The sequence below is a fragment of the Eublepharis macularius genome, chromosome 8 (genome assembly GCF_028583425.1).
Source record: "Eublepharis macularius isolate TG4126 chromosome 8, MPM_Emac_v1.0, whole genome shotgun sequence".
Classification (NCBI taxonomy): domain Eukaryota; kingdom Metazoa; phylum Chordata; class Lepidosauria; order Squamata; family Eublepharidae; genus Eublepharis; species Eublepharis macularius.
In genome coordinates, this window is record NC_072797.1 from 37842284 (window position 1) to 37860787 (window position 18504).

Here is an 18504-nt window from a genome sequence, read left to right on the forward strand (position 1 = left end):
CTAAATTATTGTAAAGCTAAGACAAAACATCACTTTTGTAGATGTATGGAAAATTTTCAACCTGTCATGAACAAAAATAACTTGCTTTAAAAATAATCTATTTGATAGTCAACCCTGGCCTCCTACAAACCTTTCTGTTTTAACCCTATATCATGGTATCAGTCTTAACATGGCCTCAACCTTTGCCATGCACCCCTTGACACTTGCTCCTAGTTTCTCTTGGGAATTCACCCATCATACGACACACCTCAAGATGTCAATAAGGTATTGAATAGATGTAGGCAGTATCTAATAAAAATATTGATATAATCTCCCTGACTTATCTCCCATATGTCGCATTAGTGAAAACAAGCAATGAAAAAATGGTGCCAGCACGGGATAATTCTATAGCCACCTCTGGCCACTTGATTTAACTCCAATGAAGTACACAAGTTCTCTTAGGGCAGGACTGACTTACTTCATAATTTTTTACGGAATTATTTGTTAGAAGATTGTGAAAATACTGCTTATATCACATTCATTCTCTAAACAGTAGACTTTTGTCTCCATGGCTATGCAGGCACTAATTGTCTATGGGATAATGTGGCTCATGATTTTATTGTGATTCTGTTGGCAGTAAAAGCCTTACTCATATTGTAGAAAAAGTAAGATATGTGTAGTCATAGTTTTCTAGGACTGAAACATAAACATAGATGTCACAATAACAGATAATGTTTGTAATCATTTTTCTACTTACTTTCACCGACTCAGCAAGTAAACTTTCACTTATCTAATCATCATCATATAAAATGCTTGGGAATGGGAGCAATCTGAAATTTTGTTCTTCACAATAATTCCTGAGCATATCTTCTATCATGATAAACTGACAAAGTGAATCCCTACCAAATAATCTGTTTGCATTTTAGAGAGAACATTGTGGTTTTTGTTATGTGCCTTCTGATGTTCTCTTAGTTTGTAGGGTTTTGATAATAGACAGGTTTTCCAAGGACATATGACATTTTTGTTGCCTTTTTCTGTACTACAAATGTAGCAGCACAATTGGTGCCATCCCTACATGGGCAATAATTTGATGTATCTCTTAAAAAACAGAAAATAAATGTATATTTCTTTACCTTCCCAAAAATGTTGTTGGGTTCTTATAATAAAGCTTCAGGTCTTTTTTCAGTTTATTATTTAGAATAAATAATTTATCTGCTGCCTCTCTAGAAAAATGCTTGAGGAAATTCACAAAGTAAAAACAATGCGATAATAAAATCATAAAAACAACAAAGGTAAGAATTATCAACATTAAAACAAGTTATAACACAAGTCAGGAGCCTACTGGGGCAGAAAAGTAGCATAAAACTAAAAGTCAGCAGCCTAAAATAACATCAATAAAACAGCCCAGCAGGCCACAGCCACAACAACAGAATCCTTTAGTTAAAAGCCAGAGTAAACAGAAAAAGTTTTTGTATTGTCGAAGGCTTTCACGGCCGGAGAACGATGGTTGTTGTGGGTTTTCCGGGCTGTATTGCCGTGGTCTTGGCATTGTAGTTCCTGACGTTTCGCCAGCAGCTGTGGCTGGCATGTTCAGAGGTGTAGCACCAAAAGCTACACCTCTGAAGATGCCAGCCACAGCTGCTGGCGAAACATCAGGAACTACAATGCCAAGACCACGGCAATACAGCCCGGAAAACCCACAACAACCATAGAAAAAGTTTTTGTTCAGCAACTAAAACTCATTGAAAAGGAGCCAAGCAAGCTTCGTGGAGAGGCATTCCAGAGGCCGTCACCAATATTACAAAACTGTCACTGGTTGCCAATGCCATCTACTTCAACTTTGCAGGCAGGAACACAGACAGCAGGGCTTGGGAAGAGGAGCTTAATTGGAGGGCTGGAGAGTAGGGAAGGAGGCGGTCTTTGACCCCAAGCCATTTAAGACCTGAAAAATAAAACCAGCATTTTGAATTGTCATAAAAAACAAATTGGCAGCTAGTGCAAATCTTTCAGTACAGGAGCAATATGATCCTTCCATTCCTTACAATAACCTGAATCGAATTTTGCATTTTGGACCAAATGAAGTTTCTGGATAGTTTTCAAAGGATCTCATATAAAGCACATTGCAGCAATCTAACCTGGATGCAATCACAGAATGGATCATCATGGCCAGATCAATCTTTTCAAGAATGGCTGTATCTGGTATATCAACTGAAGCCTTAACCAGCTGCCTTCTCTTCCTTTCACATAATTAAAAGCTATCTCTTTCCCATCTTTTCAAATGGCAAAAGCATTTATATGTACCTTCATGTCCTCTTTTAATTAGTGGAAATCTCTGGCCATTCTCTGGTTGTTCTGATAAGAACACCATTTTTTCCAATCTACACAACATGAAAATGCTAGATTCATGTTCTCGGCTAATCATTGTGATAGGATTTTATCCTCTTGATCATCTCATTTGTTTCAGATTCTTTATAACCATGCTCCTTTTTAAATCATGCTCATGTCGGTATTCCTCAGGCTGAAGTGGTTCACCTCGTGGTTGTTTTTGGAGCAATTTGACTTCCTTGACAAGCCCAAGCATGTATCTCTCATTCAGAACTTGGCAATATGCAGGTGTTTAAACTACACTGTTACACATTTCAGAATTTGTAAAGAAGTTTATAATAAGAGAATTTCACTGGCAAATTTCAGGACACAATACCGGAAGTATGACACATCATTGCCTTCTTGCATAATTTTGTTGGGGAAGCACAAAACAAATCCATATGGGAATTTTGTACCTGACATTAAAGACATATATAGGTACACAAACCTTCCCTTAATTCTGGATATTTTTAATATAATGTGATATATTTTTTAAAAATCTGTTCTACAGAAGCAACAAATCATAAACAAATCTTAACTTTATTTTATATTGTCTTTATACTGTGCATAGTCTATGGCAATTTTATTGAACACATAGTATGTATAGTGTCTTGCATACATAGCACAGTTGATACATAAGTTAGGCATACCTGTGCTGTTTCAAAAAAATGGATCTAACTGAAAATATCCTTCTTTAAATGTTATCTGATTGTATTTGGTCTACGATCAAGTTATAAAAGGAAAATCCTAAAGAAGAAGAAATGTCAAGAAAAATAAATCACTATAGGCAATTCTATTGCTTAAGGCCAAACGAAACATTACATTTTCTAACATGTTGGGTGTGGGTTCCCCAGACCTGACTTACTCTCCCTGCAAGCTGCGCAGCAACAAAAGATAAACTGCATGTTAATGGTCCATGGGGCTTAATTTGGCTTGGAACCACGGTGTGGGGAGAGGATGGGCTCCTGCCTTCATGGCTGCATTGTTCTCTGAAGTTGAAATGATCGGGGTGGAGCAAGTTACTTGCCCTGTTTTGAAGCTGTGCATGCATGGAATAGTACAGGCTATTCTGAATAGGCACATGGATTGGGAGAAGTCAAATTGTCTGCTTCCTGGCTCTGTTAAGAAATATATAATTCAGGCTAACAGAAGTAAGGAGTCCATATAATTATTTCAGGTGGTTTCTAGGCAACGAAGCGCTTCCCTTTTCACCAGAATAAGTAGCATGAGAATAACAAGAGCCACCTCAAGCAGGTTCTCTGCAAAGGTAGCATAGAAATTCTGGAGGTGAGAGAGGATGAGAATGGAAGCCCCTTTTCACAGTAAGAGAATTGCTCACATAGAGCAAAAAGAAGCACTTCACTTAGATTACAATAATACATTTATGGAAGTCACTGCCATATGATGTAATGGCCATTAGATAACTTTAAAAAATTCATGCAGGAAGGTTCATCAATGGCTGTTGGCCATGATGGCTGAACTGAACCTTAATATCTCAGTGATAGCAAACCCCTTAATATTAGTGTGGTGAAACTGGATAATGGAAAAGATGGGCCTTTGGTCTGACCAGGCAAGACTGCTCTCATGTTAGTCAGACTTCATTTATTTCCAAATACTTCCTTCAAAATAAGAAGCTTTGATGCAAGAACCTCATTTGACTTTAGACGGCTCCCTCTCCTTTTCGAGGCAAAGACATCCCAGCTACCAGGACATCAGGGAGTATTTCAATTTTATCCAGACCATATAGTCCACATAATGCTGACAAACCCTAGAGTGCCCTCCCCAATGGTTGCTCTGCTTTGAAGCACTCCCCATAGGCAAAAATTTAGCTGGTGAAGCTTCCCAGGCCTGGAGATATTTCAGATAGCAGAGCTACAGTAGATCCCACTGAAATTAAGGGTCTTGCTTCCAAGAAAATTTGATTGGAAGGGGGGAGGTTAGGAAGAAAATTCTCTGCTACTTAACTGCTCGATAGTTAAAGACACAGCAAAATCCAGCAGTTTGAGCTGCAGTATTTAAATCTGTGTCTTGAAGAAGTTTCCCATTCTGTATAACGCTTCAACTGGATGAGAAAGGGCAAGGGAGTTGTTGCGGCGTCGAGAAAGTTAGCCACAAAATATTCTTCCCCTCGCCCCGTTCCTTCAGCTCAGCAGCGACTGCCCGACGGAGACAAGAGAATGCAACGCGACAGCCGCGGCGGGCACGGGCGAGAGGGGCAGGCAGGCTGGCAGGCAGCAATCGCTAAGCCTGAGGGGAAGCCGACGGCCGCGGAGGGGGCCGCATCAGCAGCTCAGCCAGCGTGACAAGCCGGGCGGGCGGGTAGGCGGCACTTCGCTCTCCGAGGCCTGGAGCGGGTTGGCACGGCTGCGGAGGCGGGGCGAAAGGAGCGCCGGGAGGAGGGCCGGCCCTTGTTGCTGGGCTCGGGCTGCCTGGCTGGGACTGAGGCAAGCTGAGCTGCAGAGCGGCCGAGCTGGGGAAAGAGCGCTGGCGGAGGCGCCGCTGCGGTCCCCCCTCTTCCACCGCTCCAGAGACGCGAGGCCGGGGCCCAGGGTGACAGACGAAGGTGAGAGACTGCAGGGTCCCTTCTTTCCCTCGCCGGCCTAGCTGAGGGGAGGGAGCTAACCGGGCGAGCTGCTCGGGCGGGCGACATCCTGTTCGGCGGAGGCGGCAGGCCTCCTGCAGCCTCTGGAGAAAGGGGCGTACGAGGCGGAGGCGCTTTCCCCGCTCTCGGCTCTTGCCTCTTGCTTGGCTTGAGGTCTGCAATGCCCTGCAGCCTCGGCTGCATTGGTTTACTCACCAAACCCTGCACGGACTGGAGGAAGTGCAGTGCTGCAGCCGCCTGCATGGCTGCGCCCCGCTCCTGTTGCAGCCCTGATCTGGATTGTATCTGAAAAGGAAGGAAGCTACCCCCCCCCCCCCCGTGTTAAGTCGGATTCTCTATGGAAGTGTTGCTGCAAAGCTCCTGTGGGCTGTGCTGATTGAAACTGCGATATGCCCGAGGCGGGACCTTGGAGGGCTTCTGCCGCTCGAGGGGCTGAGAAGATGGGAGGAGGGGGAAGGGTGCAGGGGTGACTGACCGCAAGAAACGTTTTTCTTCCCCTCTTCTGGTGGTAGTCAACGTGGAATCTCTAGTGTGTTGTACCAAGGGTAGGCGAATTCTTAATCGCTCTAAAGCACTAAAAACCAATCTTTTTAAAAAACCGTTTGATTATATTTCACATTCAAAACTCATTTTTGTTCCCTTTCTCTCCCTCCCCCCTTCCCCGTGCTTTCTGTGCACTTCCGTCTCCTCCACAGGAATGTGCCAAGTCCATTGCTAGCTTATCTTTTTTTAATAATAAAGCAGGCCAAAAGAGTGAATGGCACTGTAGTCTAGACAGTGTGCAATGACATGAATGTAGGAAGGTACTAGATTACTGGATACTAAATAAAGCTTGCTAAATATCGACGCTAAAAACCCATTCTCAGAGTAAGTGAGCCATTCACAAAGCTTAATTTGGAAAATTGCTTTACACCATTTTCTTGATATGCGTTTTAATGGCTTTCCTTTCTACTTTGCTCCTGTAATTGTTTCTACTACTTGTGGTGAGTTTGCATACATTGCCAACTCACTTACCTTTGCCTTTGTAGATGTCTTCACATTCTTAAAAAAATTAATTTGTGCCCCTTTTTTGTATATGGACTCTTACCACGCATCCTACAAGATACTGATTTTAGTAACAGCTCCCTCATGTGTCTAAGCTTGAGGTGCAGTTTGTTGAATTCATTGGGGTTGATATTTGGTGAAGCTTTAGTGAAGTGTAGTAATTTCTAAGGAAACTTCTTGTGCTTTGGAGAACCTTGTTTGGTATGTGTTTGGGGGCTTCTTGATGCTGTGCAAAAATAGATTTCATTAAGTGTATTTTGACTTTCCTGGAAATCTAAACTGTTTGGTCCTGGAGAAATAGATTAAATGGTTGGCTGAAAGCTGTTCAGTTCATGAGTGTTAAAAGAAAATCTTGTGCTTTCTGTTGCCAAATTTGAGTTGGAGTTGCATGTGTGGATTGTTCTGGTTACTGGGACGAACAGATGAACTCTGGCCTGCTGCCTTTGAAATGTAGCTTCCTTTCTCAGGGATTCTGAGAAAAAAATGTTAAATAATTGACTGTAGTCTGCGTGAGTCTGTGCAGCATTCTGCGAGGTCTACTTCTGGTATGTAACATTCTTAGCGTTTGGTGCACTTAAGAGTTGCATGCTAGTCTAGGTAGCTGTGATGTTTAAAGGGATTTCAGATTCTTCTTACTTCATTTATAGCCCGCCTTCCTTGCTGTGACATTGATTCAGATCTCTTGAGCTACAGCACCCCCATCCTCAAAGGCTTAAACACATCTCACATGGTTGTTGTGAGAATAAAGTGGAAAAGGAGAAGAGCACTGAACTCCATGGAGGAAATGTATATAGATAGATTACAACACACACCCACTAACTGTAGTAAACTCTTTACTCCAAGGATACATCTTTAGTACGGGGTTATAAAAAGTCTTGTGGAGTTGCTTGCTAAAATGAAATGAAAATGTAAACACACAGTTTGGAGTAATGGCATCCCATTTTACTATTGAAATAATTTGAAATGGGATGTAAATCTTGTTCATCTGGAAGTATGTTATATTGAATTGATTTCCAAATAAATTGTTTAGCATTGGGGTGCCAGTTGTTCAGAGCAGTTGTGGTGAGCAACATTGTGATCTTATGCAGAGTAATTGTAGTCTAAACTCACTGAACTCAATGGGTTTAGACGAGTAATTCTGTATAGAGTTGCGCTGTTAATCTGTCAACTGCTGGAACTTCATTTAATATTGATTTACTGTTTAGTATGTTATATATACATTATGTGATGATTGCTGTAAGTTATCGTCTGGGCTAAGCAGGTTTAGGAAGACTTTGTAAGCAACATCAGATGAAAATGTAGCTATGAGGGTGTAAGACTTGGGTACAACTGTTTGAAAGACAAAGGAATATCTTGCTAGCCAGATAACATGCAAAACATTTTGTAAGTAATGATAGAACATATCTAAGCATGGGGTTCACTTCTGTGTACATATCCTATGTGATTGCGGAGTGATCACTATCACTGTGTGATAATTTATTTAAAAGTATGGCTTGTCCATAGACATCTGACGAAGAGAACTGTGATTCTCGAAAGCTTATGCTACAATAAAGTTGGTTAGTCTTAAAGGTGCTACTGGACTCTTTTTGATTTTGTCCATAGAGGGGTTCTTGGGTGAGAACTGTTGGAAGTGCTATAACCTTAAGAGACAAAACATTATTTGGAGGTAGAAGAAACTAGTAAAATCTCAGTGGTAGAGAGGATTACGTGGGTCAGTAGAAATGAAGGCACTCTTTTTCTGGAGTTGTATGATTCTGAAGTGGTTTAGGGCATGATAGCAGCCTTTAAGTGCGGATATGTGGTGTCTAATGTTCTCAGCTTAGTGGCTGTGTGGGTAGGATTCCAGTTCAGTCCTTGGCATCTCAGGCAAGGCTAGGAAGGACTTGTATCTGAGAATCCACTATCAATCATAATAGACCGTGCTGGGTTAAATGGACAAATGGTTTTGCAATATAAAGTAGCACCTTGTATCTTTATGCAAGGCATATGTAGCATAAAGCACCTTGTATCTCTATGAACAGAGATACAAACAGATGCACTCACTTCTCTGCACCTAATCTTGTCCTGTAAACTGTAAATAGATAAAGGGGCTACTCTATATGGCACATCCAATTCAATTTTATTTAAAAATAATAGGGCTGCTGTTGTATAACATTTAGTGCGGCTTATAAATTATAACTTATTAACGTATACATTTTAAGTTCAGGACAGTTATGCAACTGTAACTAGAGACAACTTTTATTTTGGCTTAAATGTACTTGGTTTGCATAATATAGTTCAAATAGTAAAGTCAATGAAGAAATAGCTCTCGGTCTTGTCAAATTTGTACATTTAGCAGAATGCCTTTTGACATATCTAAGAATGCATCAATATGCCTCCAAAAGTAGAAACTTCTTACAATTATGCCCTGGCCAGTAACATAGCTGTGTTGTCATGGGAAATTCTACTCTCTTCCCTCCCCAGACTGCAGACAAGACAATGCTCTGTAGCCTATCATTAACTGATATACTTGGCTGTGGTCAACGTGAGATATTTGTGTTGCCTGTTGGAGCACTGTTGCTGTGTTGTTGCAGATTTAGCAAGTAGGCTAATAACCAAAGGAGGGCCGAGCACAAGAACTCTTTGGCCCTGATTTCCAAGCAGTTTGTGCTGAAAGCTAACAAAAAACCCAAAATGGAAATTATTGTGTTCATAGAATACATCACTATTTGCAGGGAAGTTCAGCACTTAACACACTGGAACTCTTCCCACGTGACACACCATTGATCTTCCTGCTTATGTGAGTTGTTGCTGTACTTCTTTCTACTGAACAGTCTACCTTTTACGTTCTTATAGGTAAGGAAGAAAGTGCCAGTGATATCTCTCCCCATGGGGGGGAGGGGAGAAATATATTAAGCTTGATACAATTTGCAGTGGGAAGAGCTTTATTTGGCAATCTGTCAAAATGCCTGTGAACAAAGTGAGTAGCCATCTTTGCACACTTGTTCACTTGGCTTTTAAGAAATATTTCCAGTGTAAGATAATAGATATTTCAAAGCATTTGGGACTTTGTGGGAGGTTTAATTTTCTGATGCATGTCAGGTGCCTATAGTTGGCTGTTGGCAATGTTCTGGAATTCAAATCAAGGTGTGTTTAAGTGCATTTGCTTGCTTGTTGGAGGATTTGGGGAGGAAAACCATCTGCACAGAAATGATTGTAGAACAATTTAATTAATGCTTATGATGTATTTCCATCTTGTTTGTCAGTTCTTGTTCTATTTCTGTACATTGGTGCAAAAATTCTGAGTCAAGCAGTAGTAAACTTCCAGGTTAATGCCAAAGCCTTAATTTCCTTGGTAGTGTATGTTAACCCTTTAATTAAGGGTTGCCCTCTGTCCCTTTCCAGAAGCCTCAGTCTAATATAAAATAGGTGGCTGCCTTTCCCATATACAGTGAAATGCTGTGCTAAATTTTGAGTGTCATACCTACAGTAAACACTTTCTCTTTGAGGAGCTTTCCAGAATGCTTCATAGTTCAGATACAGGTCTCTTTATGCTAAATATTATTTCCCCCATAGCTATTGCTGCATAGATTTCTATTCATACACCATGGCCCTGCCATTGTTTAAAATAATATTTTTCCTTCTGACCAGATATCTAAAGAAAGTTCTGTTGACCTCATCAGCACTAGGAAGTAGAAAAACAAGTCACATGTTTTGATGTAGCATTTGCATGTTTTTATTTTCTAAGCAAAACAGTCTTTGGAACACTGGAAAAAGAGCTTGTGAGAAAGTCTGAGATTTATCCATGCAGATGTTTGATACCTCTACAGAGGTTAATAGTTCTAGAATGTTACTTCTGCTTTGGTAGAGGCTATTCATAAAAATGAGTTATTTCCACATGTTCTATGCTTTTCCTTCCCTTTAGTAGTTTCCCTATTATTTACATTGATTATATGCTGTTGGAAATACAGGAGCGGTTATTCAGCATTATTGTATATATAGGAATGCTTTTCTAGATTTAGATGAGTTTTAATGCTATACAAAGAAATAAATACCTTGTAAATAGGTCCATTTGTTAGAATATATGATAGCCCCCTTAAGAAGTCCATTTTTCCTTTAGAAAGGTATTCTGTAGTGCAACAATTAGATTATGACTTGAACTTTGATTTTTCTATAGGAACAAAATGAGTAACAGGTGAAATAATAAAACTTTATAAGGTACTTACTGCTTGGATTTCTCTAAGCTGGTGTTTATTGTATATTTAAACTTTTTTCAGCACTGTATTACTTTACAATCAAGCCAACAGGACTGAAATATCCAAGTCTAGTTTCAGGTATAATTATATATTTACCACTTCCCCCCACCTATCCAGCTACTGCTTCTTAGGTGGTCTAGGTATGTCAGCTGAAGCATAATTATATAAAAATCTGAGAAGTCTGTAACAATGCATGAAAACAAATAAGTGGAAAGGCTTCCTGGAATAATTGTAACTGTACCCCCGCCCCCCAAACACACATACACTGGGAGGTCATTGGGTTTGGAACATTTAAGTACTTAGTGTAAAAGGTGCTTTCTTTCCCATCTTTGTGTCTTATCAGAAGCCCCAATACATATCTAGAGATTCAGAAGTTTGAAGGAACACAACATAAATACTCATTATTAGATGGTATTCTCTTTGTGGGGAGGTGGTGCTCTGTTGTCTTGGTGCTGGAAGGAAGGCAGTGGGAGGGCATCTGGTGTCCTGGCCTCACTGACAGTCCTTTAGATGGCACTGGATTTCTAGCCACTGTGTGTGACAGAATGTTGGACTGGATGGGCCACTGGCCTGATCCAACATGGCTTTGCTTATGTTCTTATGCTTATGTTCTTATGTTCTTATCTATTATACAAATATGGCTTGAATATTAAGGATAATCATGCCCATATTAATTAGGATGGTTTTCTGTTCTGTCTGTAGAACAGCTTTGGATTGCCCTATATTTTGGATGCACCAGAGGGATTGGTGTACACACAGCATGTGTGTTGTTTAAGAAAGAGTCAAGCAAAAACATCCTCTTTATGCCTAAGGGCATCCTCTTCTGAGCTAGGGTCCTCCTAGAGTTCTATGTGCTGTCATTTTTGTCAGGATTTTCATCATGAGTTTGCTTTTTATCAACATGCTCCTGTGTTTGAAAAATTCCATAAAAACTAGCATTCTATTGTTTAGAGCTTTAAATGGTTCTTGGAATCATTTCTTATGGAATCTGATCTTATGTCTGAATGTTCTTTCTCCATAGGTAAAAAATGCATGCAGAATTCAACAACCAAAATTTTAAGACAAGTGAATATCTTATGACAAGTACATCAGAAGGAGGTGCAGCGAGGAGTAATATTCAGCCCAACTTGAAAAACTGTACCCATAAGTGCCAAGCAAATCTGTTAAGGATCTAGTTGGGAAGGCCATCCCTAAATAGAAGAGAGTATTCTTTTTGTATTTTGACTGACTAAATATAAAGACAAACCTACAATATCAGCCATTCAACAGCAGATCCTGGTGCTTCTACATCTTTGCATTTATAACTGGTACATTATTTACCTTGCTTTGAAAGCCGCATAAACTGAATAGAACAGTTTTGTAATTGTTCACAAAAATAACTGAATGTTAAAACGCTTGCCAAAATGAGTGCAGAAGGATACCAGTACAGAGCTTTATATGATTACAAAAAAGAACGAGAAGAAGACATTGACTTGCACTTGGGAGATATTTTAACTGTGAATAAAGGTACTTTAGTTGCTCTTGGATTCAGCGAAGGAGAAGAGGCAAAACCTGAGGAAATTGGTTGGTTGAGTGGCTTTAATGAAACTACTGGAGAAAGAGGGGACTTCCCAGGAACTTATGTCGAATATATTGGAAGAAAAAAAATTTCTCCCCCTACTCCAAAGCCTCGCCCTGTTCGACCCCTTCCTGTTGCACCAAGTCCTGCAAAAGTAGGAACAGACAATGATCAGCCAGGTTAGTAGTGTTTGCCTTTCTTCCCTTTTTATTTTGGTGCTTGTAGTTCAGTGTCAAATGCTTCAAACTGTGGAATATTTGATTCTAATGCTGCAGATGGCTGATCACTGGTGGTTTTTTTTCTCTCCATGTTCACATATTCAATCCCAACAGGAGAATGCAGTTGAACCCATGCTGTCATTATGCCTTGTATTTCCTCTGATGGATTGCACAGGTTATTCCAGGAAACATTGGTTTCATCCTGGATTCTGGAGAACCTTGGAATGCCTCAATTAAACTGTTAGGTCAGGCAAACTTCCCTGAAAAGCAAATTGTCCGCAATGGTACTGGTCTTCTCTTGCTCTGTGCAAATGCAACAGAGGCATGATGTGTGTCCAGCTATTGTTCAAAGTACCTTGCCTTAGAACAGTCCTCAGAATTTTCTGCTATGTGTATAGATATCAAGGCAAGTGTGCTGGCATTGCCTATTGGATAACATTGAGAAGATTTCCTGTAGCTAAATAGAAACACAACACAAACACCCAGCCCTGCTGCACATGCACCACTGTTGGACTATGTTTCTTGTATACCTTAGTCAGTAACCTGCATTTAAACATACAAAGAATAAATCCGTGCTTGTTTTGTTTATGTAAAATGTCTTTGAACGGAAGTATGCCTTTTGTAGTCAAAATTCATTAGAGGTTATTTATCATCCTTAAAATCTATTAATGATTAAACTAATAATAGGTCTGGTTATTTAACATTTAACAGTTGACGCAGAGGGAATATGTACAAAAGCAACAATTAAATTAATAATTAAAATATAATCCTTTTTGACTATAAATGATGCTGTTCAGTGTCAAGTGGTTCATAGAATCTGTGGCATTGAAACAGCGTAAGTGGTCAATAGCTTGCTAATTCCCTCCACCCCGGTCTCTCTATAGAATAAAATCCTATTATATTCAGAATCATGTTTTGTTTAGAACCATGTTATTTATCCAGCTGCAAATTGTGTCCTGTTGTGAGCTATGCCAGTACTAAAACAAGACAGGTTTATAATTTTTTTTTTTGGTAATACACCTACATTCATATAAACTTAGTCTCATGATGACTTCCAGTTTAGTCTGTTCTGTTCTCTTTAAGCTCTCTGATTATATGCATTTTTAAACAAAAGACTAAGTGCAACTAGCAAATCATCTTATTATTTAAATGACTCCACTTAGCATGAGTTCTTATTGCTTAAGCAACTATTCAGTAGTAATGTTTGTTTTCTCCAGCTGCCACTGATAATCGCCCTGTTTCCTATGGTTGAACATAATGGCTGAATGGTAAAATGTCACAGCATGATATAGAAAGTGGGAGTTGATGGGAAGTAGTGTCAGCTAAATGGTAGAGTAGCCAGTTGCCAGCGGGAACTTTGATTGCATGGATTCATGGATCTGTACACATCCATTTTCTCCAGTGGATGGGAATGTGAAAGATGCGCTTTACTCTGAGATCTGGGAGGATGTTCACTGGGCAGGAGACCCTCAAACTGGAGGAGGAAATGAAGTCATGTAGCCTGCTCTTACCTTTAACCTTTACTTCAAGTATCAATTTTAATCACTTTCTGTATTTGCGAGCTTTTATAGAGCATCTTACAGTGTTTGTGTCTACTAGAAGCATGTAGACATGCTTAATAATATGAGTCCTTAAAACTTAATTATTGCCTGGCTCAAGGACAGGAATGATCCAAATGATTGGATTCATCCACACGGCTCTTGTACTCAAACACATATTGTAATGACCCAGGATGTTGACATGGGTAGAAGTATTCTACCATCTGTGTGTGGAAGGCATGCTAAGTTTTCCCACATTCTTTTGCTTTTCTGCAATTCTTTCTAATCGCTGGAGTGATCATTCCTGGGGCTGCCGGGGAGCAATAGGTTGGAGTGAGGAAGGACAAAGGGATGAAATCAAATCAGTCCCTTTCCTTAATGGAGCAGTACTTGCAGAAGATGATGGAGGAGCAGTTTCCCCTCTTCTTCATCCTCATTCCAGCCCCTGCCACCACCTGCTGGCTATTCGTCCATGTGGTTCTGCAGCCCCAGAAATGATATTTCTAGAGTTTGGAAAGGGCTGCAGAAATAGGAATATAGTCAAACAAGACATCCAATGTACAGAGTGGGGGGATGCTGTCCTATGATAGCTTGTGTGTGACTGAGGCCTGTCTTGGGGGGAAAAAAGCATCTGGAAGAAAGGGAATAGAAATATTCCAGAAAGTAATTGCACAATAATTATCCTTAGCTATATGCGGAAGTTAACTTTCTAATACACCCTTATATATTTGATATGGAGTTGACTCTGGCATTCCAGCATGGAATTTTAAAAACTCCTTTAGGTCTTATGGGGGTGGGATATCTAGTGCCAGTACCAGCGGCTATATTCTCTTACAGTCTGTCTAAATGATTAAAAGTGGAAAAAATTGAATTTTCCGCTCCCAAGAGAATGAAATGGTTACTCTTTTATACAATCCAGACACAAGTTGGCTGCAAGCCAACAGGAATCTTCCCAGGACAATAAACTATTGCTCTGAGTGCATTTTGAGTTTGGAGACCTTGATGTAAGATTTGCTTGACTGTATTTGGTCATGTTTATGTTTCTGGGCATAACAGTTTGAAGCTGCTCTTTATCAATATGAGGGAGAAAGGCCAGGGAAGTGATGCTTCTTACTGAACAATTTGGAGTCAGATTGAAAATGAAAATTTTGTTGCATTTGACTTGTATGGCCTACAGATTAAGTCATGGTTTCTCACTGATAAGTTAACTTAGAATACCTATAAACAGTTTTAAACATGAGTGCTCCTATAAACAAAACAAGATTTTCTGGTGTTTTGTGTTTATCAAAACTAAAGCAACCCTATACTTTATGCAATTCTTACTAAAAGAAAAGTGTGTTGTCTTAACTTATACAGTATCATTAAAACAGATCTGATTGTAAATCGTATACTGTGTTTGGATTTCTGAAGCATTAATTAACTTAGGGAAATACTTTTTCCCATATTTTCTATGCTAACTTGAACTTGGGTTCATGAAGTAGCTAAACCAGAATTTCATATCTATCTTGTTTGGGGGTGAGGGAACCCTGTTAAATATATTTCCTGTCTAGCACCATAGAGATTTCAGCCAACAATACTGGAATACGAATAATGGTCATCTTCAATCATCACAGAAACTTAAATGTATCTTTCTAACTGTAAACAAAGATATAGATTGGTCACTTTGAATTTTGGCAGCAAGAGCCAACTTATATGTAACCTGAGTGATGAGTTCTGTTTCTTTGCAGTTGAAATCTGGAAAGAAGGATCATGGAACATGCTTCACACCCCAGAATCACACCTGCTAGTGATGGTGGTGTGGGAGGCAACCATGTCATTTGCCTCAGTTCTCAACCATGTTATTTTCTTTAGCATTACTGAAGCAGTGAAGGATTGCTAACAGGTGGTAACATGCCAGTCTGGCAGTGTATTTTATCAGACCTACGTCCGATGTAAAATAGCAAGGTGTAGTGGCTACAGGGACAGACTAGGATCTGGGCAACCCAAGTTTGATTCCCAGCTCTTCCATGGAAGCTTGGTGGGTGACCTTGGGCCAAACACTCACAGCCTAGCCTACCTCATGGGCTTCTTGTAAGGAAATGGAGGGGAGAAGAATGATGTAAACCACTTTGGATCCCCATTGGAAAGAAAGGTGAAGTATAAACGAAGTAAAATTAAATATATATGAATAGTCTTCCAGTTCAGAAACTTTAGGAGGAAGGAGGGCAGAAGAACTGGTTTTTCCTCCAATACTGAAACATCTATTCTGCCTGATACTCATCCATACCAAACACATTTAGTACAGGGTTTAGTAGTGACCTTCTAACAGCCCGGGAAATCTACAACAACCAACATTCTCCGGCCATGAAAGCCTTCGACAATATATCCCACTTCTAAGTTTCTGCTGGCTATTGTATGTGTTCTTGCAAACTAATAAAAGTAGTTTAGTTCTCATTTTAATGCTAGATGAGTGTTTTCAAAAGGTAAATGAATAACCCTTTGAAAAACACCTTTTAAAAACATCATTTTCTCATTTCATTTGATGAAAGTAACCATTTCATTGCAGCAAGGTTTCTTCTCTTTTCTTTCCAATGTGACATGTACTATTGGTTATAGTATTTTACAAAGGAAGAGAATACAGCTGGAGAAGGATATACAGGATTATGCAAATAAGGGATAGTTGCTGCTAGTGAAGTATGGAAAAGGTGCAATTCATCTTAATGAAAGAGCGGCATATTGTACAGCATATCTATATTTTTTATTGCAAGACTTTGCAAGTTGGTAAACAAGTGGTTTTTATTTATTGTTTGCAGTAGAGATGTAGAATTTTTAAAAAGCCTGATGTTTTGACAACTGAAAAAAATCTTTTAAAACAATGAGTACATAAGGATTTATGATGCAAATTTCTGGAGCCAGAAAGAAAACTGTCTTCAAACAGTTATTTCTTATTTTCAGGCTGAAATGCTGTGTGAATTCTTTTGGATTTTCAATAGTAATGCTATTTTTGTTGCAGATTTTTCTGTAATCCCAAATACTGGAGAATCATTACCACTTCCATATTTATTGGCATATCTATGAGCAAAGGACCATGAATATTGGTTTTGGCTGACTCCCCGTTAACTGTTTCCCCAAGTCTTACACCCTGTGAAGAAAACAGTAAAGGAAAAGGCGTGCAACCTTACACTGGGCTTTTACTGAAGATGCAAAAAAGCCCTTTGCTGCTGTTGGTGTCTACAAAAACCCTGTTAGGAGGATCCTATGCTATGTTCTCTGTGGAGCAAAGGAGGGAGGGTGGCTTTTCCTCCCTTTACCAGGCAACAGAATTGCTGCTTGCAGGGCAAAGCGTCTAAATCATTTTGTGGTTTTGTGTACAAGAAGGGAAGGGAGAGAACCTCAGGTGACTTTTGTGTGTGTGTGTGTAGGTGCTGCTGATACTCTGCCTACCTCTCAGGAAAGAAAACTTTCTTTATGCTCTGAAGGATGTGAGGAAAGAAAAGTAGAAAGGTTTCTCCCTGTTCCTTTCTTGGAGGAAGTGCATTGTTCAGGACCTATTGCATAGGAGAGAATCCACCTGATTCTTTCTTCTATGAGCAGAAAGCCAACTGTTCCTCTCTGCTGCCACCACCTTGTATGAAAGCTCAGTAAAATGGGAGGGGAATCACCCCTTCTGTTCCTTCCCCAAATGGAAGGGTTCTATCCAACAGTTCCCCCCCCCCGCCCCGGAATGCTCACAAAATAGCATTTTGCTATTACTTGCATTTTAATGTAATATTTCTATTAACTTCTGAACATTTAGAATTAAATCTAACAGCAGTAAACTAAGAGATTGGTGGTCAGCATTATTGCTCTGGATTCCATAAATATGGAGGCGTTCCAAAGGGGAATTTCATGCAATTTTTCTGTTTTTTTTTAGGTTGCTGTGTGCATGTTGTAAATTGATATAATTATTGTGATTTTGTTATGTTCAGTTATCCCTGGTGAAAGGGGAAGGGAAAAAGTACTGAGCTAGATACTGTTTCCTTTGCTTGCTCTTGAGTCTTGTGTTTGCTCTATGTTTGTGTAAATAATTTAACTTGCTTCAACACAAAAGAGTGAGTTGAGTATGTAAGCTACCCATGGAGGACATCACACTTTAGTAATCAATCAACATTATCTCTGTTTCGTTCTGCAAACATTTATTGGTGCTGGGGTAGTACCTGAAAATTTTTGAGGAAGACATTCTTCACTGTAGAGATGCCTTAAGTCCATATAAGATGCACTAGAGTTCTGGGAGTTCTGGGACTGTCCCATTGTACTTTGTATTGAATTGCAGAGAATCTGTGTAGTTTCACATGGGGATTCAACATGTTGGTCTCCAGTAGAAGAAAATTGAGGTCCAGTAGCACCTTAAAGACCAATTCGATTTCCAGGGTATGAGCTTTCAAGAGTCAGAGCTCTCTTCTTCTGAATGAATCTGAAGGAGGAAGCTTTGACTCTCAAAAGCTCATACCCAGGAAATCTAGTTGGTTTTAAGATGCTACTGGACCTGAAAGAATGTATAGTAGCTGAGGTGTTCTGGAACAGAGCAGTGTGATCCATGGAATTTAAGGTTTCTGAAACAGAGTGAGTCTGCTACTTCACTGGGGAAACAAGAAATTAGGAGACAACATATCTTGCCTTTTCCCCTGTTGTCACTCCTAATGATAATGAAGTTGTTAAGAATAGTTTACATTTTCATAACCTCTTTTGTACTGTTGAGAAATGTGTCTGCAATTTTGTAATGTAATTAAAACCATAAGTTTAATATGTCTGCCTTTAAGTGTTTATCAGTTTTTTTAAAAAAAAACTTAATAGCTGAGTTTAGGGCTGACACAGCAGTAAACAACTTGTCTACTAGTCTGATTTTATAACACCTTTCAAAATATCCTGTTTAGTTGTTTAAGAGGAACCTCATTCTCTGCTTCAAGTTGGTAGTTAATGGCAATAATTTGAAATGGAAATAATGTGA

At 39.6% G+C, this 18504-nt stretch overlaps 1 protein-coding gene across 1 annotated transcript in view; it reads left to right on the plus strand.

The window, feature by feature from the left end:
* The first annotated feature begins 4770 nt into the window (after positions 1 to 4770).
* Positions 4771 to 18504, plus strand: part of PIK3R1 (phosphoinositide-3-kinase regulatory subunit 1) — a 61399-nt gene continuing 47665 nt past the window's right edge. Inside the window, exons 1-2 of the mRNA XM_054986171.1 lie at positions 4771 to 4906; positions 11246 to 11961. Of these exons, the coding sequence (XP_054842146.1) occupies positions 11628 to 11961 (334 nt within the window). The 5' untranslated portion in view covers positions 4771 to 4906; positions 11246 to 11627. The remainder of the gene's footprint in view (positions 4907 to 11245; positions 11962 to 18504) is intronic.